General features: G+C 44.5%; 1 protein-coding gene across 1 annotated transcript; it reads left to right on the top strand.

The window, feature by feature from the left end:
• Nucleotides 1–2,028: 2,028 nt before the first annotated feature.
• On the top strand, nucleotides 2,029–6,464 carry IL36B (interleukin 36 beta). The gene is made up of 4 exons (XM_014791568.2): nucleotides 2,029–2,044; nucleotides 2,598–2,705; nucleotides 5,411–5,550; nucleotides 6,258–6,464. The coding sequence occupies exons 1-4, from the start codon at nucleotides 2,029–2,031 to the stop codon at nucleotides 6,462–6,464; spliced, it is 471 nt and encodes a 156-aa protein (XP_014647054.2).
• The last annotated feature ends 16,154 nt before the right edge of the window (nucleotides 6,465–22,618 follow it).

The following is a 22,618-nucleotide window of genomic DNA, read 5'->3' as shown; positions in this document are numbered from 1 at the left end:
AAGCACATGGTGGTTAAGAACAGAGAGACTTGGCTTTTAACTTAGCTAAATTTCTTGGTAGCTATGTGACTTTGGGTAAGTTTTGTCGTCTCTCAGGGCCTCTGTTTTCTTACATAAGAAATAAAGATTAACGGCCTGTAAAGGGTTGTTGCGAGGATTAAAAGCTTAATCACGTAAGTCTCTTACGACTTTATCAGACACAGAATAGCTCTCAATATTGGTTGTGTGAAACTCCTGAAAGAAGAACTGTGAATTGTCCAAAATCAGATGTGAACAAGGCTGTGGTTCACACAGTCAGCGAATCGAGAGAGCCACACCTCTGCCTCCAAGGCAGCCCAGAAGGAAGCTCTCCTCCTCAACTCAGCATCTGGCCTCATCTGTATTTCCTGTATTTCCTCGTTGTTGTTTCCTGACACTTGCTCTGCTCTGGTTTCTCTGGGACCCCAGATGGGCGACGCCTCTGTTGCCTCCCAGTGACCCATTGAAGCCTCAAGGGACGTGTAGGGCCTGGGCCATGCTTGCTCAGCAAGAACCCACATGCCCCACTGCAACCAGGGGTACTCCTGGCTCCCTTCTGGGCAGGACGCCTAGCTGCTGGGATTTGTAACAATCCGGGGCCTGGCCATCCGGGTCCTAACTTATCTCACTTAAAGAACATCATGTCTTAAAGGAGCACAGAGCCCCTCCACGTGAGCTACTGTTCCTGGGAACGCTGGCCGAGCCAGGGACAGCCCCTCTTGGCAAGCAATAGCCTTTGTGCCCCCTGCTTATATAAGCAACCCCCTCCCCTCCTGCAGTAGTGGTGTGCATGTCTGTCCAGTGGGCCATCACTGGACATTCCCCCTAAGTAACTCCCAGTAAACCCTTATGTCTCGTTCACTGTCTCCGGGTCATTTCTTCGGTCTCTTTGCAACCTATCCCGCACTGCTTACCCAACTAGCCGTGTGGCTAGACAGGACCTCTGTGCCAAACCAGTTTTCTTGTCAAAGTGGGCACACCCAGAGCCAGGAAATAACCCTCCTTCCTTGCTCATTAAAAGGCCTGGGAGTCCTAGATAGCTTTCGAGAGCTCTTGGATGCAGATAGAGCCTCATCGTTGGACCCGGGGACAAGAACATCTCTTTGGACAAAGGTAACTTTTGTGGTTCAGAAGCCATGTACGGGGAACCTTCTTTCACTGCTCTCAGTCTAGCCTTGAGGAGCCTCCAGGGGCCTTGGACTAAAGCACAGGGTATCAGAGGAGCTGGGGCTGCTTCTAAGAGTGCAGATGGTCGTTTGCTTACTCCCTTTCTAGGAATAACTATTGAATTAGGCACCGAGGATTCTGAGGCAGGCGGGATGTGAAAAACTGGTTCTCATTGTAGGGAGTTTGTGATCTTCTTGGGGAACTGTCCTGGTGCCCTAACCAGAAGCCCACAGACAGATGTCCTCTGACAGTCAAAACACCTAATGGGACCTGTGGGTGTCCACGTGCAGGATCCTTAGAGGTGCCTCTTCGGATGAGGAATCTTTGGGGAAGATGGGGGCTGGAGAGAGACAAGTTTGCTGCCAGTAATTTAGGATGTTTAAGCTTGAAGTGAGGATAATTTGATGACTTATCAGCTGTGTGGAGGGCTAAATGGAGATAGACACATACTCTCCCTTCCTTCCTGTAAACCCAGAGACTTGCTGTACTAGAAGGTGCCTGGGGTGATGGTCTGGAACCTCCTAACAATCCCAGATGTGATGGATGGAGGGCATCCAAAGGCTATCGCAGCCTGGAGAACCAGGACCACCCAGCCATGACAGAGATGGGAGATGCCATTTGGGGTTTTCTGGTATTAGAACATGCTCTTCCCATCTTTAGTCTCAGTTGTGCATCTGGAACAGGATCTCAGGGAAGAATTTTTACACGAAATTCCAGGGAGGAGGGAAGAGAAACAGATAACATATTTTTCTTCTCCTCTTTCTCCAGAAGACCAACTGCTGACAACCTCCTCTCCACCATCTGCTCCACCTTGTCCTGTTCACAAAAAGCCCTGAGGCCAACATGGCCACCCCACAGTGTAAGTGATGAATTGCAAACCAGCTTGGAAATATCTCCATCTGGCCTCACCAAAGACAATAGAGTACAAGGGCCCCTATCATTTGCTCAGCTACAAGTATATTTGCTCTTGCTAAAATACTCAGATCATAAAATCCACATTTGAAAATCTCAGAGCATTCAGCTCTTATTACGTGTATTTAGAATTGCTTATTTATTTTGATAAAGAGGGTAAAGTACAAACAACAAACATACTGATGACCAATTTAAATATTTTTGGTTTTGTTACTACCTGGAAACTATCAATTAGAAAAAGACAAGTCGCTGATAACCCTAGAGATAAGGCGAATCCTGAAAATCTCTTGGGATCATGAATGCATGCGCATCCTTTCAGATGCTGTGATCCACAAACCAGCTTCTGCCTAATTTCTCCTCCCTTTCTCCTTGAAGCCACCTTTCTCAGAGCAGGAAACCTACTCCCAGGACTTTAAAAGCCATTATTACCAGAATGCAACCGGAATCCTGAAGTTGGTAACAACCTCATGTGTGTTTTGTGCTTTTCTGTCATTTGGCAGTTATGGAAACTCCCCAATTCTTGCATATTCGTGATTCTCTACAGATGGTGTGGGTCCTGAAGGGAAATTCTTTAATAGCAGTTCCATCTAGCAACAACGTCAAGCCTGGTGAGTGATGGTTGAAGCCACTGTTGCCTCTTAAAGGGACACCAGCTCCACTGGGGACGGGGCTGAACTTGCATGAGCCTGGCCTTGGGCCTCTCCTACTTCTGGGCACCAGCCCAATGTCCACAGGAAGGACAAGGAAGGGCGAGATGGTTCCCTTCCACAAAGGAAACCCCATACCTAGAAATGAGGATGTGAAGGATTGGTAGCTTTCCTTACCAAAAGAAAATGTCTTCAGATAAGAAGGGATTGTCCATTCAACAGCAGCTGACCTTCTCTTTGGAGTTTCTCTTCTTTAAATTCCAACCTTCACTACCTATGTCCTCAGATTCAAACTCCATCCTCTTTCCACCACCAAACCTACAGAATTTTTTAACTTGGTGTCCTTTCTTCTAGTAATGGGGGAATATTCCTTCCTTCCATCAAAAGTCAATTCATCTCAGCTTCTTTCCCTTTCTCTAGGACTTCAATGTTTAATTAAATTAAATTAAATCAATTAATTAAATTCTACTCTTCCCTGCATGTTCCACCCTTGTCTGTTTACTGGGTCCTTTCTATCACTGACAGACTTCCTCTAATATAATATTTCCAAGCTTACTACTAAAAACCTTCTCTTGGTTCCCACATTTCATTCCTACGACTGTTATATTTTCCTATATACCAATCTATATACTGTTCTTTATACCAATCATAGCCAAACTTCATGGAAGAATCGGCTTCACAACTCTCCTCCATTTCACCTCCTGTTCATGCTTACATCAAACAGTGTGACTTCTGAACTGTTCTTCGACCATTCCCCTCAAGCTCCTCTTTCCGAGGTCAACAAACACACTTCTCTGTTCTCACGTTTGGTTCCTCAGCTGCAGTCAGCATAACTGATAACTCTTTCTTTCTTGAACACACTCCATCTTCTCCTTCTGTAAGAACATTCTCTGTGGTTTGCTGGCTCCTCCTTTGCATTCTCCTTTCTGACTCTACTTTCTCTATAAAATCTCCAAATGCTGGGGATCCTCCGAAGTCAGTCTGCAATCATTATACAACCCCTCTGAAGGGATTGCGAGCTGTTCTCTTGGATTGATGTCTTGCATCTTCGCTCTGGCATTTATGCTTCCAACCCAGACGTCTCCTCTGAACATTTTAGCCATGTCCTCTTGATGTCCTCTCCGTCAAATCTAACTTCATCTATCCCAAGTGGATTTATGGATCTGACTTCTCAAAACTGCTGACGGACCCAGTCTTCCCCATCTCTGTTAGCTACCACCACCCTGTTTGCTGGAGCCAGAAATACAGGAGACATCCTGGATTCCTCCTTTTCCTCAATCTCCATCCAATCCCTCAGCAAAAACTGATGACTGTATGTGCAAAATATGCCTTATTTCTAAGATGATATCATCTTTCACCCGAACCACTACCATCACTTCCTCACTGCCCTCCCTCTCCCTTCATTTGTGGAGTCTCCCATCCATCCTCCACAAGGCATCAAGAGTGACCTTACGGTGCTGATTGAATACTATCATTCCCATGTGTTTGTGTTTTGGGGGTGGGAAGTGTGGGGTAGGGGACAGTGGGGAGATCTCAGGCACACCAGTCTTCTTTCAGAGCCTTGAGCTCACCAAGCTCTTTTCCATGGAGGAGGCTTTCTTTTCCATGGAGGGGCCTTTCCTTTCCTTTCCTTTCTTTCCTTTCCTGCCTCCAAACCCCTTCCACAATCCTGTTCCCATTTCTTCAGATGCTAGCTTCCTCTTAGCTTTAAGGTCTTGGTTTGAACTTCACCTCTGCAGAGAGGTCTTTCTTGATATCTCTATCTCAATTTGGTCTCTCTCCTGCTGTCCCAGGCTTTAATCGTTTCCCCAAGGCAGGTGCTACAATTTATTGTGGTGCTTGTCATTTTTCTGCTTACATTGTTTCGTCTCATTTTCCGTGGGGCCAAAGACAATGTCTATCTTGTTCTCAGCTAAATCTTCAGTGTCTTGTCCTGAGTGGGCATTCAATCAAGTGGGCTGAGTGGATGAATTCCCTGCCCCCTGCCCAGAAGGACAGATGCAGAACACCGAGGCTACTGGGAATCACCTGCTAAATTAGTTGGGAATTTAATTCAGCTGATAGCGACAGAAAAACCTACATAACTAGGACTTAAATAAGATAGAAGTTCATTTCTTTCTCATGCAAAAGAAGCCTGAGAAGGCAGGCTGAGGCTGATATGCTGGCTCCATGATGCTACCAGAGTCCAAGGAGTCTAGCTTTCTCCTTTATCAATCTTCAGGTCACCTCAACCATCATCTAAGTATTTAAGGAGGGCAGTAAGAAACACAGAGTATAAGAAAGGAACTCCTCCCAGCAGAGTCAGCTCTTTTTAAAGAACATTCTTAGAAATCCCACACAACACTTCCACTTATATCTCATGGGCTACAACTTAAGCATATGGTCAAAATTAGCTGTAAATGTGGTGGGAAATTTTATTTTTATTTTGGGGAAGCAATGTGCCCTGGTGACAATTGGAGTTCTGATATTAAGGAAGAAAAAGGAAATGCGTTTCAGACAATGAGGAAGGGTGTTTGCCACATGGCTAATGGGAGGAAACTTCTGGAAGAATCTTGGCTGCTCAGTATCCCCCTGGCTGGGCGGAGTCACTGAGAGTTAGGCCAGACGACTGGCCTTTCTGCTGCTTGGAGCCTGATGACTGTTTCTATCTTCCCTTGTGTTTCCAGTCATTCTTGCCTTAGTATCATGTACAGACCAAAAATTGAAAAAGGAAGAAAAAGATAATCTGGTTTACCTGGGAATCCGCGGCATGAATCTCTGTCTCTTTTGCGCAGAAATTCAAGGCCAGCCTACCTTGCAGCTTAAGGTGAGTGGTTGTGCAGCTCATGAGGGAAGTATTGTGAGATGGACTTTTTGCTTCATTTAATATGTTACTGAATGAAAATAGCATTTTTTCAATGCTGGATGCTCAGCGTAAGAAAGGAAACCTGAGCTGGCTGATCCCCAAAGCAATAAATGCTACCTTCGGAATGCTCCTTAACTGCCTCCCAGCAACGCTCTGAGATGATGGAGTGCTTCCATTTAGGCAAAAGCCACTGCACGGCACAGGGCACAAGGGGGGAGATTGTTAATCTGGATCTTGCATATTACACGCCTATGGTCCTTGCACCAAAAGCAATATTTGTAGTCATGAAGCTAATCCTTCTGCTTATGAGGGAAGCTGTAACGTATCAATCCACTTGGAGGTTGGGAATCTCATAAGACCGGCCTGAACCTGCAGATGGGTGCATACCAGGAGCACCCACGAAAGAGAGTTACACCTCCCTCTGTTCTCAGGGAAGACAGTGCTGTCTCCAAGAATCAGGAGCACCTTGTGTCATGGGATCCTGGGGTGGAGCCAAGCTGTTGGGAACCACTAGGTGGCCTGTGTTGACACCTAGTGTCCTCCTTTCTTCTGCCTCTGTCCCTGGCTTCTGTCCCTCCCTTTGGGAAAAGCAGTCACTCCCAGGGCTGGGTTAGTTTAGCTCCCTCCTTCCCATAATCCTCTCTAATGAGCCTCTTTTCTACTCCTAGGAGAAAGACATCATGGACCTGTACCGTATGAGTGAAGGGCAGAAGCCTTTTCTCTTTTTCCGCATTTTAGAGGGCTCCACCTCCGCCTTTCAGTCTCTCTCCTACCCTGACTGGTTCATAGCCACCTCCTCCATGGCTGGACAGCCCATCACTCTCAGCAAGGAGAGGGGCAAAACTGACAACACTAACTTCCATTTAGAGGTTTAGAACTAAATTCAGCCTGGGCTGTGGGTGTCTGATCCCAGGACAGAGGAGCAAGCAGTCAGAGACTCTTCTGTGTGAAAACACAACAGGGCATCTTAAGAGACCGCCGTGCACTGATGCCCATCCATAGCCCACCTCATTCTCGTCACCCAAAAACCACCTCCTCCTCTCGACATCCATTTCCACACCATGTCCCCCATTTGAACGGCATCCCAATATGACACCTAAGAGTCACTTTTTGTTCCTTCCTGGGCTTGTTCCACATCCACTTAGCTGCCAAGTCCAGTCAAGTCAACATCCCAAAAGCTTCTTGTACACAACCCTCTCTTCCTAATCCTTCTGAAAACCTATGGCCTAGAGATGTGAACTTCAAACATTTTTATTCATACAACCCTATTAATAAAAGAATTTATTAATTCTATGTATGTTTATTATAAATATTATAACGTACCCTCAAAGATAAATCTAAAGGATAAGATGAATGTGAAATAAAAATTTTGTATGTCTTGATAATCAGGATGGATTCCTAATATCATTAGTTAATATTTTGACACACAGTGTATACTTGGTTAAGATTAATTGTTAAACATAATGAAAGTAAATCAATCCATATTTCAAAGAACCACTTATATCAGTTTGAATTTTTTTTAGGCAACTTCTCAGAACTGATTGTACTATCCTTGTTTTTATTTTATAAAGTGACTGGAAGTAGAAGTGTCAGCTATGATATTTTCTTGTTGTTATTCACGATTTTTGGAATTTTAATAGAACCTTCAGTCAACAGTTTCTTTATTGGGATGCTTTTAAGCCAGTTGTGCATTTTGTGAGGGTTACTTTAATTAAAGTCTGTAATATAATCTAAAAATTCACTTAACCTATCACATGTAAACTGCAATTTACTATAGTGTCCTGAACATTAATGTGGGCATAGCAGGCTCTCCTCCCTCGGGAGACCTTGCCTTTCTTCGCACAGGACAAACAAGGGTATCAGGTTTTGCAGTGGGTACCCATTGCTAACCAAGTTCAAATTTCTCAGCCAGGCATAATCTGTTTCCAAACCTATCCTTCTGGCATTGTCTCCTGTTGCTTCACGGCCCGTGATTCGGTTTGAGATAATCCTGGAACCCCACCTTACATCCTGTTAACCTGCCTTTTCATTGCTGTGCAACTAGCTTTGAGAAGGTGTAACCTGACAGCATGTCGTCTCTGCTACACCAAGCATCTCTCTCTGCTCTGGGGCTCCTAGGACACCTGGGGACAGACACTTGCAGGAATCTGCTTGGCACTCACACATGCACAAACCTGGAAATAAGGGGGAGCTGCTCCATCAAGAACTCTTGACCAATGGGGGATGGGAGTGGGTGGGGAAAGGCCACTCTCTTTGATCATTCTGGTAGACAATTCTGAGATGCATTCTATCTACATGGTTCCCACTGGGTTCCTACATGAGGGGCCCAGCAGGTTTGAGTCATAGTCACCCACCACAGTGCTGAGCTCAAGAACACATCCTTGCGTTGACTTTCCTCATTTCTCTCCTTCAATTTCCCCAGTCCCCACTCCTGTTCCCTGGGGACGCTTCTCATCATCCTGCATTCAAACGCTTGTCTCAGGCTCTGTTTTCTGGTGTAAACTCAGACTAAGACAGATTGAACCAAAGTGAGCTTCTGTTCTTTACTGACTACGCTCAACACATTGATTTCTTCCCTCCCTGCCTCTGCTCATGCTTTTGCAAACATCTCAAACACTTTCATGACTATGCTTCTCACCTGCCTATGTCTTACTAACATCCTACATCTGTCTGAAGTGTTTAGAGGCCGCTCCTCACCTTCCCAACCAAATACAACATCTTATCTTCTTTGAGGTCTACATCACTTTTACCTTCTCATGTGACATTTCCCTTGTTAGAGTTCATGCTATAGTTTTTTCTCCTCCTCTTGGCCTCTTTGCTCTCTTCTCCTCAACCAAATTCTTGTACACAGAGGGCAGAGATGGTGTCTTTTACATCTATACACTCCATTTAGATGCCAAATCTTGCCTCCTACGTAACAGTTTCTTAAAAAAGTTTTCCTGAAATAAATGAACTCTCATTGCATGTATTAGCATCTTCCCAATGATACTGAAATGTGTCAGAGTAGAACTTGCTTTATGATGTCAGGGCCAGACCAGCAAGAAGGATCCAAGGAATTGCAAAGCTCCTCAAAGAAGATAGAGAAGGAAAACACAGGATGGCTGGTTAGGAACTTCCTTGTCTCAACTCTGCTTCCTCTTCCCCTTACGCCAATCTGACCCTAGGGGACTGTGACTATGCTAGGATATCCATTCAGGAGGGGATGGCTATAGAAACAAAACACAGCCTGGAGAGCATCCCAGAGGGTCTCCAGCCAGCGTCCACTGCCTCCACGGCATCTCCCTTCCGAAGGACTCTGTGCACTGCCTGAGGCTTTGTATTTTTTCCAAACCCTCACCCACATGTATTCATGTATATTCACAACATATATTCATGCATGTTCTGTGCCTAAACAGGGTACAGAAAAGGATACCACGGGAATTCACAGTTGCAATTTTACTCTCTGAGAAGGTCAGGGCTAAGGTCAAGATGACCCCCAGGATGGCTATGAGAGATGTGTGGTGATAATGAAATTGGACGCATAGTAAGCAAGTTTTCTGGGAAGGGCTACAAAGACTGTGAGTTCTGTAAATAACAGAATGTGTAGAAAGAACAGTAGATGGTGATGAAAAACAATGTAATTCTAGGCTGTGCATATAAATATTAGCTTCCCAGCACTCCCAAGAGCCCTGGAGATGAGCAGGAGATAGATGGCCAGTCCACTGTACACAGCATCACTTGTTCCCGCTAACAGAGGAGGTGAGGAAGTGGTGACGGTGGAGGGGGAGGAGAAACCATAGAAGGAGGTGTCCTTAGATATTTTATTGGCTTTCCTGTTTTGAGAGATGTTTTAGTCTGTTTGGGCTGCTATAACAAAATACCATATATTGGGGGCATAATGCCAACAAACATTAATTCCTCACAGCTCTGGCTGGAAGTCTGATATAAGGGTACCAGCATGTCAGATGAGGGTCCTCTCCTGGGCTGCAGACTTCTTGTTGTATCCTCACATAGTAGAAAGGGCAAGAGAACTCTCTGGGGCCTCTCTTATAAGGCTATTAATCTCATCCATGAGGGCCCTGCCTTCATGACCTAATCATCTCCCAAAGACCCCCACCTCCTAATACTATCACATTGGGCACTTGAATTTCAACATATGAATTTTAGGGGACACAGACATTCAGACCATAGCAAGGAATATGAGGTTCTTTGCTTGAATCTAAGCTATGAACCGTAGGAAGAGGCACAGGAAAACAGATTTCTGTTCAGTCAACATCAGAAAGCACTTCTTAAAAGTGTAGGTTCCTTAAGCCTTCTAAGCAGGCAGGCTAGGCCAGTTCCTTGTCTACCTGTAGCATTGAGAGAATACGGCCAACACATACACACACACGCACACCCCCGCATACACACACTACGGTGTGACAGATGGAGAAAAAGTCCTAACAGTGTTATTTCCCCTGTTCTAGTTTCTGAAACACTGGTTTCTATGACTTTTTCCTCCAGTCTTTGAGGTACTCTAATACTCAGGGTGTTGATACTATTGTTGCTTTCTTAAGCTAGAGTTATAGTGGCCTCACTCAGATCCAGGACTGGTAAATGGTGGGTTGACCACAGACTGGCAGAGAGCGGGTTATACACATGATCCTTAAAGACAGCTTTTCTCCTGACTCTCTTCCATTCAGCAACCTGAACCCCCAAATGCAAGTCTGTTTCAGCCTCCTACTCCCTCCCACCTATCATTCCTTTCCAGTTTGTGTGAGCATTCATATCTACTCTTCCCTTCCTTCAACTCCAGGTTCTTTCATTCTTTGGAAGGGAAAATTTAAAAGGCTCTATAAGCTTGCAACTGAGAATTTTTGTCTCTTCATTAGGTCAAGAAGTTTAATTTTGTTTATAATCTAATGTGAACTTGAGGCAAGAAACAACACATGCATAGTCAATGAGAAAGAAGAAGCGCAGAGAAATATGCAGAAAATAAACTGATCAATTAACTGTCACATTATTTGAGTCATTTACAAGCAGAAGAGTCCTCATTATTAAAAAAATACTGCAGAGTCAACTCTAAGCCATGTGATTGGGTAACGACTCTAGGAATAAGTGGACAAGCCACAGAAAACCCATAATGCCATTCCTAATTGGTTCTCTACTTGGCCAGGGATGCAATTAAAAATGAGACAAAAACTAGCAAAGATTGTGCAGCTGATAGATTGCTACCTTCCAATATCCAATGCCAACCCTTAAAAGACCAAAACCCACATGCTAATGTTCTTTACTCTCGTGAAACTTAGAAGCTCTTTGCAGATTAAAGCTCTGATTCTCTCAAATCAGCTTCATCTATGCCTATGATTGCAGCATAGCCATCATAAAAGCTGTAACTAACTGACCAGGGTCAATGCCAACAGCAATGGCTTCCCCAAACTCATCGTGTAGTTTGAACGCCAAATACCAGAACTTGTGTTTATTCTCAAGGGGAGCACCAAGATCAATAATTTCAATCAATCACTAAACAAATATTTTTTGAGCACCTACACTGTTCTAAATGCTGGAGATACAGTAATAAACAAAACAGGAGAAAAATATGTCTATTGGACATATTTTGGAACTGTTGTTAAATTTTGAAGATTTGGGGGTAACAGTCCATCACCCCTGGTCTCTGTCCACATGCAAACATGTAGAGAATATACTGATGACAGAATAAAAATCAAAGCAGTGCCTTTATTATCGTGGCAGCCAGATTAGAGAAATGGGAGGTGACTTCTAGTCCTCCCCTTAACCTTTGGGGCCTAGGCTGTGCCCATCAACTCTGATTTCATATTCTCAAGCCACTGTGATGAGCTGTCATTTGCTAGCAGAACCAAGAGAATAAGGCAGAGTGGTAAACTCCAAGATGCTCTAGGCAGCCTCAGTGTAGAGTAGATTCCCTTAACCACTGTTCCATTGGTGGTCCAGGGAATATCAGGGTCTTGTTAATCAGAGGAGCTTCTTCTCCTCCCATGGGGGGACCCTTTGAGAAACTCACAGCCTCTGCTTAAACTACTTTCCTCACAAGCCATTTACTCTTTCCACTTTAAAAAATATTAATTTTCGGGGCCGGCGGGGTGGCGCAAGTGGTTAAGCGTGCGCGCTCCGCTGCGGCGGCCCGGGGTTCTCCGGTTCGGATCCCGGGCGCACACCGACGCACCGCTTGTCAAGCCATGCTGTGGTGGCGTCCCATGTAAAGTGGAGGAAGATGGGCATGGATGTTAGCCCAGGGCCAGTGTTCCTCAGCAAAAAGAGGAGGATTGGCAGATGTTAGCTCAGGGCCGATCTTCCTCAAAAAAAAAAAATTAATTTTCAACTATGTTATTAATACAGTGATGCATTCTCCTTGTAAAAAAAAAAAAAAAAGTAAAAACATAACAGATAAATCCAAATCCCTTTTCCAAAATCCTCATTCTCCCTTTCCTCATCCCAATGGTAAGCACTGTTACTGTTGGCATCATTCTTGTCCATTTCTTATGCATTTACATACTCATATGTATCTACTGGAAACATATAGAGTTGTTTTGTGTGGGCCTCTGTGTATGTGTGTGTATGTTTTCCTAACTGGTATGATACGATACATATTTTTCTCCAACTCATTTTTTCACTCAACAATATGTTCAAATAGCTCTCTGTGCTGGTGTGGATGCGTCTACCACATTCTTTTACAACTGCTGTAGAGTTTTCCACAGAATGGTTTTTACCGTTGGTTGTTTAGCCGTTCCTTCATTGATGGAATGGTTAGGTTGTTTCCATTTTTTCTTGCTTGTTTTTCTTAACAAACAACATGTCAATGAACATTCCAGTATATGCCTCCTATGCACACATGCAAGACATTGTTTAGAATAGATAAGTCAATTGCTTGACCACCGAGTAAGTGCGTTCTTTATTTTCAACAGACACTGACAATCTGCCCTTCAATGTGGCTTTTCTAATTTATACTCCCAATGATGTGTTCATTCCTCTCTACTTCAAACTTACTTTTAAATGAAAAAAAAATTTTGCTCATCCAGTTTTTAAAGAACAATATCTCACTGTTATTTTGATTTGCACATCCCTTGTTACTAGTAAGCCATTCACTATTCAGCACATTGCAGTCTGACCTCTGACTTCTGACTTTTCCACCAAAATCTTTCTTTTGAGTGTCACCAATGAAGTCTCTGTTGCTAAATCCAATGGACACTCTGCTATCCTCATCTTACTCAGCATTGAACACAGCCTGCTGCTGTCTCCTAATCTTAACACTCATGTGCTGGGGGTTCTGCAGCTAGTTGCTCCTGGTTTCTCCCAACCTCACTGCCTTTTCCTTCTCAGTCCCCTCTACTGGTTCCTCCTCACATGACTTTTAAGGTTGAAGTTCCTCAGGGCTCATCCCTGAGTCCTCTTCTCCTCTCTACTGTTTCACTGGATATTACTTGTTCTCATGAATTTAAATTCCAGATGGATATTGACAATTTGATCCGGCCCAGAGCTCTTGTCAGAACTCCAGATTTGCATTTGCAGCTACGAATTTAATTGTCTCAGCACTTGCAAATTGAATATGTCCTAAGTAGCACCCTTGATCCTTGCCCAACATGCCCATTCCCACACCCAGTCTTTTTCATCTCAGTTACTCAAGACAGAAACCTAGGAGTCATCCTTGATTCCTCCTTTCCCCGAAGCCCTACACCCAATCCATCAAGTCTATCTCCAAAAAGTCTATATCTTCAAAATACATCTCAAATTCACCCATCTCGCTCCAACTTCTCTGCCTCTCACCACTGCACACCGGGCAAACACCATAGCTAACCAGTACTGTAAATCAGCCTCCTGACTGGTGACCTCCATCTACTCCTCCATCCAGTCATTAAATCCATTCTCCTTGAGCCAGCCAGGATTATCTCCATAAATGAAAATTCAGCTATGTCATTCCAATGTTTTGACTCCTTTGATGTATCCATTTGTACTTAGGAGGAAATGCAAACTTCCTACCATAGTTTACAGGCTTGCCTGGATGGTCTGGCCCCTGCTTCCAACCTCACTTCCAGGTCACTCTTTCCCTCCATTGCTATCTTCAGTCTTGCTAATCTTTCGGTTCCTTGAATATGCCAAGTTCTTTATAGCCCCAGTACCTTTGCATATGCTATGCTCATGTACATCCCTGTTACCTGTATTGGTTTATTCTTATTCTTTGCATTTCTAGCTCCTTCAAGTCACCTCTTTATATATTACCTCCTCAAGAGGCCGTCTCTGACCACCATGTCTGAAGTAAGCTGCTTCCTCTACCCCCTGAAATTTCTGCCTCCCGTTTTTGATTGTTTCATTCACACAATTTGTAATGACTTATTTATCTGCCTGTATCTTTATTCCCTCCTTACATTATAATGTCCTTGATTGCAGAGAAGTAGTGTTTGTCTAGTTCACCATTATATCCCCAGCCCCTAGCACAGCGTCTGTGTTTCATAAATATATGTTGAATAAACAAATTAATTATTAATAAATTGATAAGTGAATGAATGAATGAGGAGCTGATCTCCTCCCCAGGCAGACCACCTTCCTTTGCAAGATCAGCCTCATTCAGAATAAAACTTACCTTCCTGTTCCTAAGCCTCGATGTCACAGAGAACGGAGCTCCCATGTCCACACAAGTCCTTCAGCTTTGCGAAGGCAGCTTTCGCGGCCCTCTTTAATCTCCTTTCCCCTCTGACATAAATCACCAAAAAAGGGAGAACAGTCCTTCCACACTCCTGACGTTCCCTTCCATTGCGCACCTGGCCTCCTTCCTCCCCTCACCCACTCTACCCAAGTGGAGGGAAGACCATACCTCCTGGTGCACATCCATTGTCCTGGTAAAGCTGCTGATACTACCTCCTTCCACTCTCACAAGTGCCACATTGTATGATAAATTATGTGGTCACCTTACTTAGTAGAAACTGGGATTGTGTGGCTCAGCTGCTATTTACCTACTTTCCTTTGGGGGCCAGCTGAACTGAAGAAAGCATCTATTCTGCTCTGTTCCTTCATGATTTACATTTTTATCAGACCCGTCCTTACACGAGGAGGCCTGTGGCTGTCCAGAGCTGCCTGTGACTGTGTGTGATTCTGATTCTCGGGGTCTGACTCTGTGCTTCATTTTTTTGAAGAAAAGAATCCACACTCTCCAATATCAACTTTATCAGTCACAAACTTATCAGTAAGCAAAAAAATATTAGACTTTGTCATAATTCTCAATTGTTTCATAGCTCAAGTGGGAAAGAGGGATGCTACATATTACCCCACCCCTCAAACTCTAACAATCAACACGGCAAAAATCCAATTGTCGCCGCAGTGCCAAGGTCATTGGTACCAATGGATGCATCCCACTCCAGAGAGACCTAGTATTTGGGTTCAGCCTGAAATGACAATTAAGCATAAGTGGCACAGCAGCACTGGTGAAGGAGGAGGCTGGCACATTAATCAGGCAGCAGCTCATACTTTAGTCACTCATCTAGAATATCATGATGTATTCTTGGATCTGCCATTAGGGTCCAACTGTGAAGGAGCCATGCCTGATTGTCACATTGTCCTCACCCTGGCAGCCTAAAACCACCAGGAGCAATGGTGTCAGGTTAATTGACTTATTGCAATTCAGGAGACTGTCCACCTGTGTGCCACCTCACCAAACAAAGGAAGATAGACAGCCATTGTAAGATCTGGGGCAAGGGTAATGTTTAGGTAAAATTTAAGTGAAGCAGTGTTCTGATGGGCCCAAAGCAAAAGGGCTTTGTGGAAAGGGGTCAGCATCAGGTCAGGAATGTGACAAGGATCCAGGATCTGTGTCCTTTGAAAGTACAAAGCTAAGACAGATGTAGAATGCTGTGTCCAGAAACCCTTTGTCTGAGGCTCTGTGTCTGGGGTGGGAATCGAGGCTGCTCCTCGGTGTCAAAACGACTTATATCCTTCAGGCAAAAGTGGGCTCTTTCATTCTTGCTGTTTTAATGCAAACAGCCAAATTTCTGGTAGTCCGTGGTTTTAAAGAACAAAGTCTCAGTGAGTAAGAAAGTAGCAGTCACTCAAAGAAGTGGGATGTTATGCCACTTTACAGCTGTGGCATATCCTCAGGAGAAATGTTTCCTGTTAAGGCTTTACCTTTGCCTTGCTATTCCAGCCTGATGAATGTCACGGCAGAGTTTACTTTCTCACTATGCACAATGTCTTCCCAGCAGAGTGCCTCTTCTTATTCCTGAATGGAAGGATGAAGCTTAGGACAACCTGTGAGGCCTGGGAGAGCTACAACTCACGGAAACTAGCCTCGTCAGCAGTCATGTGGGATGTTCTCAGCCTGCGGGTATCAGGGAAGGATCCTGAGGCCTTTCCAATCCACCAGCTCCTCTGAGCCTCAGCCACAGAAGCCAGAGGGACTATTCTGTAATGGGCCAGGAGATGAGCATCACAGGTGAGCAGGTCCACCTGTTTAGAACTTGCCATGCTCTGGCTCTGGATCAGCGTGCCCTCTGCATCCCACTCCAGGACAACAAGGAACAACTATGGAGAATTGGCATTGTCCCCTCTTAGAGACCAGTGTCTCCAGTCCTGTCTGCTCCCTGAGGGTCCAAGGCCAGTCCAGGGCCAAATTTCCTCAGTGCCCTCCTACGCTGTCTCCAGTCCTGCCCCTGCCCTACCCTTGTTGTGAAGAGCACGGTCCCATCGACTCACCGTCCCTTTGATTCTAGCACAAGCTAAGACCCTCATCCATGGCCAGGGCCAGGCCAAAGGCACAGCAGTGAGCTTGGGATCAGGGGCACAGACACCAATGTGGATCAGGATCTCCGTGCTCCCATGGACACACCGGTGTCTCTTACAGCCCCCGATACTCAAACTGGCTCAGGCTAGGCTTCTAGGCCTTTAGCCAGAGGAGCATGCAGAGGCTCCTCTCTCTAGAAGCTGCTTCCTGGTGAGGCTTTGGGTGGGGAAGTGACAGTGGCAGCACAGGTCAGATTGCTAAGAGCTGCTCAAAGAAGGAAGGCAGGGGAAATCCTCACAACAGTAAAAATAAAGACACGAAGTGACGGAAACATTTTGTGGGACTGCCCTGAGTCAGGTGCCCGGATCCTCTTCTATCTGAACATGGGCGCTCCCTGGGGTCAGGGAGAGCACTGTCTAGGGCTGAATGAAGGAGTTCTAGTGAAAAGCACTTCCACCTAAGTCCCCAGCTCCTCAGAGCTGGCCACCGTTGTGGGCATCCTGGTCCCTGAAGATGGACACAAAATCCCTCCATCCGGAGTCCAGAAGAGAGGCAACCCCTCCAAAGCTGCAGCTCTGCCTCACAGCTTTTCCCAGTGCCCTCTTCCCAGTTCCCAATGCCTGGAAAGTGTGGGGTATTCTAGAGATTTATCCTAAAGACAGAAGACTCTCTAGCAGTCTCTATGCCAGCAGAGCCTAAGGGGATTGTGAGGCAACATTCTTGGGAAGCAGTTGGTGGAAACCCCCCCAACTCAGAACTTTGAGGTACTTAATGGGGTGGAAGATAATCCCAGAGGCTCTCATGACTCCAAGCAATGAGGCCTGAGGTTGGCAGAAGGCTTGGAACCATGGGATTTTTCTCGAAGGGATCAAGGGGTCAAGTGATAAGATGCTCAACCCTGAAAAGAGTTGGAGCCTGGGAACTACTCAGGTCCCTCTGAGGGTACTTAATGATGGGGAGAGTCACAATGACGCTGATGGTCACACTCTCCCCAACAATTACACACACTGTCTACCGAAACCAGATGAAACCAGACTGCACCAGAGGATGCGGGAACACCTTCCCCTGCAGACCTGAGGCCAGTGCCATAAGAAAAACTCTGCTTTCCCTACTCTTGCTCTTTGCCCCCAACATCTCCACACTAGGCCTGGTGAAAAGAAGGGGAATAGCTTCCTTGGAGCCAAAATATCATCTTCCCATCCGCCCACCAATCTGAGGAAAATGACAAGAAAGTTATGACACCTTGACTGGAATGTTATTAGGGGACCTGATACCCAATGGGAAAGGTGGAGTGAATACAGTAAAATCTAAAGCAGTGATTGCAGAAAAGGAAAAGAAAAAAAAAAGAAATATTTTGATGTTTATACCTAGATGATTTGATGGTTCTTTATAAATGGGTTAGAATAGGAAATAGACCACGAAGAGGGAAGACCCAGGAGTCACAGGTTAGGACTTCAGGCCAGAAGAGAGGTGTGGGGTTCCTGGGATGACCCTGTCTCAGGCATAGAGAATGTCTTTCCTGAATGGATCTGAGGATTGGGCTAAAGGAAGGAAAATGGCTGCCTTGGGGGCGTGGGAATTGGGGGAAAGGGGTGGGCAGGGATCTGTTGTTTGTAGTTATGCAGTTTTTAAACTCTATCTGACTTTTTAAAGCAATATGCAATTATTACTATGATAAAAATTAAAATGAACTAAAATAGTATGATTCTGTGCCCTTGTTTTACTCATCTGAACAACTTTGTTTTTTCACTGGAGTGAGGACTGAGTCCCCTTTAATGAGATAAATATAGAAAATCCAAGAAGGTTTATCCAAAGCACAAACCATGGCACCTTTCCTCTTTCCTCTTTCCTCTTAGAGAGGAAACCAAACATCTGATGTATGTCCTTGAGGGTATCAAGCTCATTTTTCATGCCCAGGGTGGAGATGCTGCCTCAATCCCTGTCCTTCCTGATGACAAAGTCAATTATGAACTAGAACTTCCATCTCCTGCCCCTGGAAGAATGCACTTATGTGGGTGCTCAAATAGCTCAATTCCTGGATAGGTTATTCTCAGGTTTTCAGAGGCCCTTGGGTCACAGAATGAGTCAGTGCTTGATCCTGCCCAGAGTTCCTCATCCTGATTTCTCAAAGCTGAAAACCCAGAAGATGTCCCTTTTCTGGTTTAGAGGGAGGTGGATGATGTTGGAGGCCCAGCCTTGGTGATTCAGGCCATCAGAGGAGGCTACATCTGGGCAAGACAAAATCTAGGGCTGCCCTGCCCTGTGTAGATTGCCCTCCCTGTCTGCATTCTGCCTCAGGGAATTTGCCCTTCCCTAAGTTTCTCTAGTTGGGAGAATATAATGGAATCACAGTAACTGTAGCAAAATGATTGCTAAGACTGAACCTAAATCTATAGAGTTGGGGGCTCCGAATTCCTCCCTCTGACACTTAGGTATGTTTACAAGTGCTTGAGAACCAGGTGTCTCCCTCTAGCCCTCCCCATGATGAGCATGGGTGTCTCTGTGGATCTGTGACCACAGATGGAGATACGGCTCTCAACCTCCAGGATGCTGTGTCTACCATGTCCAGGTTCTTCTCTGTTGTGGGCCCCCGAGGATGTTCCAGGATCAAGACTCTGTGCTGTTTCTGGGAGTTCCCTTAAGACTCAGGTGTGAATTCTCTCTACAGACCAGAGAGTGCAACTTTGTGTTCTTTTAGAAGACCTAGCTCCTGTAGAAGACCCACTGGTCCATACTTTCTGTTTCTGTACATTCTTCAAATGATTATATGAATGACGGGATTCTTTATGTCCTAAGAGTTGTCTTTGTATATTTTATCTAATTTTGAACACAATTAAGCATCCCTCAGGCAATGGGCCTTAGTAAATTTTATCCTTTACAGGTAAATTCTCATCAAATTTATATACTAAATTTTATATGCTGATTTGACCTAGGTCAGATCAATTAAAGGGGTGGATGTTTGGTACTACTAAATTTGCATGGATAATTTTGTGTTTCTTAGTCCCGTTTATGAGTCATAATTAGGGTAGATCTGCAATGAGACAACTTCTCTGGGAATGTCCCTCCTTGAGAGAATAAATAACAGAAGTTTTGGTGAGACTTTGAAGCTGACATTTGAAGTCCAGTAGTACTGCTCCTCCTCAGGTTAAATGATAGCTTGAGAGGTTCCTCCCTCCCCTCCACTAGAAAGCCTTAACTGGGGCTGAGATCTCCCCGGAGGATAGATTGTATTGATAACTTGGTCCAGGAGACAGGTTGGGATTTGGGCTTTGCACTTCCCAAACAGGAAAGATGCTTGCCTTCTTGCTACAAGGTGGTAGAAGGGAGGCCTTCAGAGAACAGAGTACCCAACCAGATCTACAATCCCAGCTCCAGAGGGCTTCTCATTGCAGGCTGAGCTCAGAGATCTGCCCAATGTCCACTATGGTCATTCTGGACCAGACTCTGTCCTGTGGTACTCCTATTTTGTTGAAGGTAGAGGAATTTTCATACTGGGAAGTCTGATATGGTCTGGGGACACCCATTTGCTTTCAGCAAATCTCTGCTCCGTGCTTCTTCTCTAGAAGGTCCAATTCCTATAAGAAAGGTAATTTCCTGGTAGAAGATATCAAACCCAGCTGTGACCTCTAGTTGCTCCACTGTTGTAGTTCATACAGAGTGAGATGTGTGGTACTGGGTGACATCCCTGAGTCTCAGTCCAGTTTGGCCACAAACCAAGGAGGTTGGTTGATGTGGAGGCAGACGTAGAATAGCAAAGAATTCAAGCCTTAGGCTCAGATGAGAGGCTTTGGAATTGGTTAATTAAGGAGGGCATGATCCCAGAATGCCAGGAGAAGAGATAAGCTTCATGACTTCAAAGGACCAGTCGGGGGAGAGGAAGATGAAGAGGCATAGATGAGGACAAAAGATTGAGCTGCAGAGAGTCTATGGATTTAGGGACAGGCTGGCGAGAGCCCATCCCCTCAACCACTCAGTCTCTATCTATGCTTGTGTTTCAGGTGAAGAACTCAGTAATGAGAGTTATTCAGTGGGAAACCGTCCATTCCAGGCTGTACAAACCATATTCTCTTGTGATATACTCCATTTATCACCAGACTGAAGACAACTAGTTGTGGGTTCTGTCCGTTAAGTTCAACAGCTGAGGAGGAAGGAAGGGTGGGTAGCCTTCAACTAGTCCAGATTGGTTCCTGATGCCAGACTCACTCCGTTCATCTTGGATGTCCAAGGATGTAGTAGTGTTTGTTTTGTAGAATGAGGCAGGTGTCAACTTTGAATTCTGCTCTTGCTTGCCCCCTCACCAAGGCCATTACAAGCCACAGAGTGGAGAGTCCCACCCTGCCGTCATCACAAAACTCAGGGAACACTCAAGGAGGGAAAGATCAGATACCCCAGGCAGTGGTCACCATCCTACCCCTGTGGCCACTCTCACGATGGCACAGTTCACCAGCTAAAAATACTGATTAACTTGGTATTTAGTTAAGTCAAGAAAGATTGTTAAAGTAGCTGGAGTAACTATCAAATTAATAGAGAGTATGTAACTTCCAAACTTGAGGGGAGGATGAGCAAAGGAAAAACAAACAAAACTGCCTCACTCAATCCAGTTGAAGGCACTAAAGGAAGGATAAAAAAAAAAAGAAAACAGAAAAGAGACATGAGAAAGAAAACAAAGGGAAAATGAAGGATGGTAGAAATAAATTGACATATTTCTGACATTGGTCAATTTAAATTAACTTAATTCTCCAGTTAAAAGAAAGTTAACAGAATAGGAAAAAAAAATACTGCAATGTGCTAATTACAAGAGATGTTCTTAAAACAGAAAGGTATGAGTTTCTTTTGGCGTCACTGAGTAAGCTCCCATTGGACCAAGACTTCTGCAAAAACAACTAGGACACCTGGTGGGGAGGGAAGCTGAATGCAGTGGTGAGTGAGCACAGGCAAACACATGCAGACAGATTCTGGAGCCGAGTAGCCACTTAGAAAAAATAATTGGTAAGGATCAATTTCCCATTTTTACAGTTTTTAGACTGAAGGCAAGCCCAAGTTGCATAGTGTGAAACAGCGAAAACTGATAGAAAACTCTACAGTCTTTCTTGAAGAACCAGGGGACTCATTTTGAGACAAGCACAGCCACTGGAAAGTGAGGAGGCAACATTAGAAGGAGAGAGGCGGGGCCGGCCCCGTGGCTTAGCGGTTAAGTGCGCGTGCTCCGCTGCTGGCAGCCCGTGTTCGGATCCCGGGCGCGCACTGACGCACTGCTTCTCCGGCCGTGCTGAGGCTGCATCCCACATACAGCAACTAGAAGGATGTGCAGCTATGACATACAACTATCCACTGGGGTTTTGGGGGAAAAATAAATAAATAAAATTATTAAAAAAAAAAAAAGAAGGGGAGAGGCAGTAAGGAAGAGCCATAAAGTTCTGTGTAAAAACTGCCCAAGTCTCTGGTTGCCCCTTGAACTGTGCTTAGAAGCCCAGATAAAGATAAAAGAACTGATGTGAGACAAATCCTGCCACTTGAGAGGCAGAATTTGCATTTTAAGTCTAACTAAGTTAATTGCACGCTAAGATAGAAATACAAACTTCTTCAAAGGAATGTAACAGAATACTGAGTCTTTATAATATAACATTTACAATGTCCAGGGAACTATCCAAAATTACTCAACATATGAGGAACAAAGAGTATGTGACCGTGTGTCAAGAATGAAAATAATCAATGAAGATCAACCCTGAAATAACCTAGCTGTTGGAAGTAGCAGACAAGAATTATAAAACAGAACTATATTGAAAGAATAAAGGAGAAATACCATGTGATTATTTCAACAGACACACAAAAAGCATTAGGCCAAAGTTAACACCTACTCATGATACACATCCTCAGCAAACTAAGAATAGAAGAAAACTTCTTCAATATGTTCAAAGGGCATCTACAAAAAAATCTGCAGCTTGTACTTAGTTGTGAAAGACTGGATATTTTTCCCTAAAATTGGTAACAAGTCAAGAACGGTTGCTCTTTCCACTTGCGTTCCATATTTTACTGGAAGTCCTAGCCATTGCAAAAGGTCAATTAAAAATAGATAAGGAATAAAGACCAGAAAACAAGGAAAACTGCCCCTATTTGCAGATGATATGATCGTTTAAGTAGAAAATACTAAGGAATCTACAAAACAAGTACCAGAACTAATAAATGCAAGATGGCAGGATGCACTGTTAATATAGAAAAGTTAATTGCATTTTCTTAAACAAACATTTTTATTGGAGTATAACATACAGAGAGGACACTGCAAGGCTCATCAGTATCCTGTTTGCTGAATTTTCCTGTTGCACACGC

The sequence above is a fragment of the Ceratotherium simum genome, chromosome 40, assembly GCF_057802395.1.
Source record: "Ceratotherium simum simum isolate JZ-2026a chromosome 40, ASM5780239v1, whole genome shotgun sequence".
Lineage (NCBI taxonomy): Eukaryota > Metazoa > Chordata > Mammalia > Perissodactyla > Rhinocerotidae > Ceratotherium > Ceratotherium simum.
The sequence above is the reverse complement of the archived record's forward strand: the minus strand, read 5'-3'. Positions and strand labels throughout refer to the sequence as shown.

What these genes read in the sequence shown, in the direction of transcription:
- IL36B (XM_014791568.2), top strand. An exon ending in TAGCAACAACGTCAAGCCTG is followed by an intron (nt 2,706 to 5,410) that starts GTGAGTGATGGT and finishes TTGTGTTTCCAG; the next exon opens with TCATTCTTGCCTTAGTATCA. An exon ending in AGCCTACCTTGCAGCTTAAG is followed by an intron (nt 5,551 to 6,257) that starts GTGAGTGGTTGT and finishes TTCTACTCCTAG; the next exon opens with GAGAAAGACATCATGGACCT.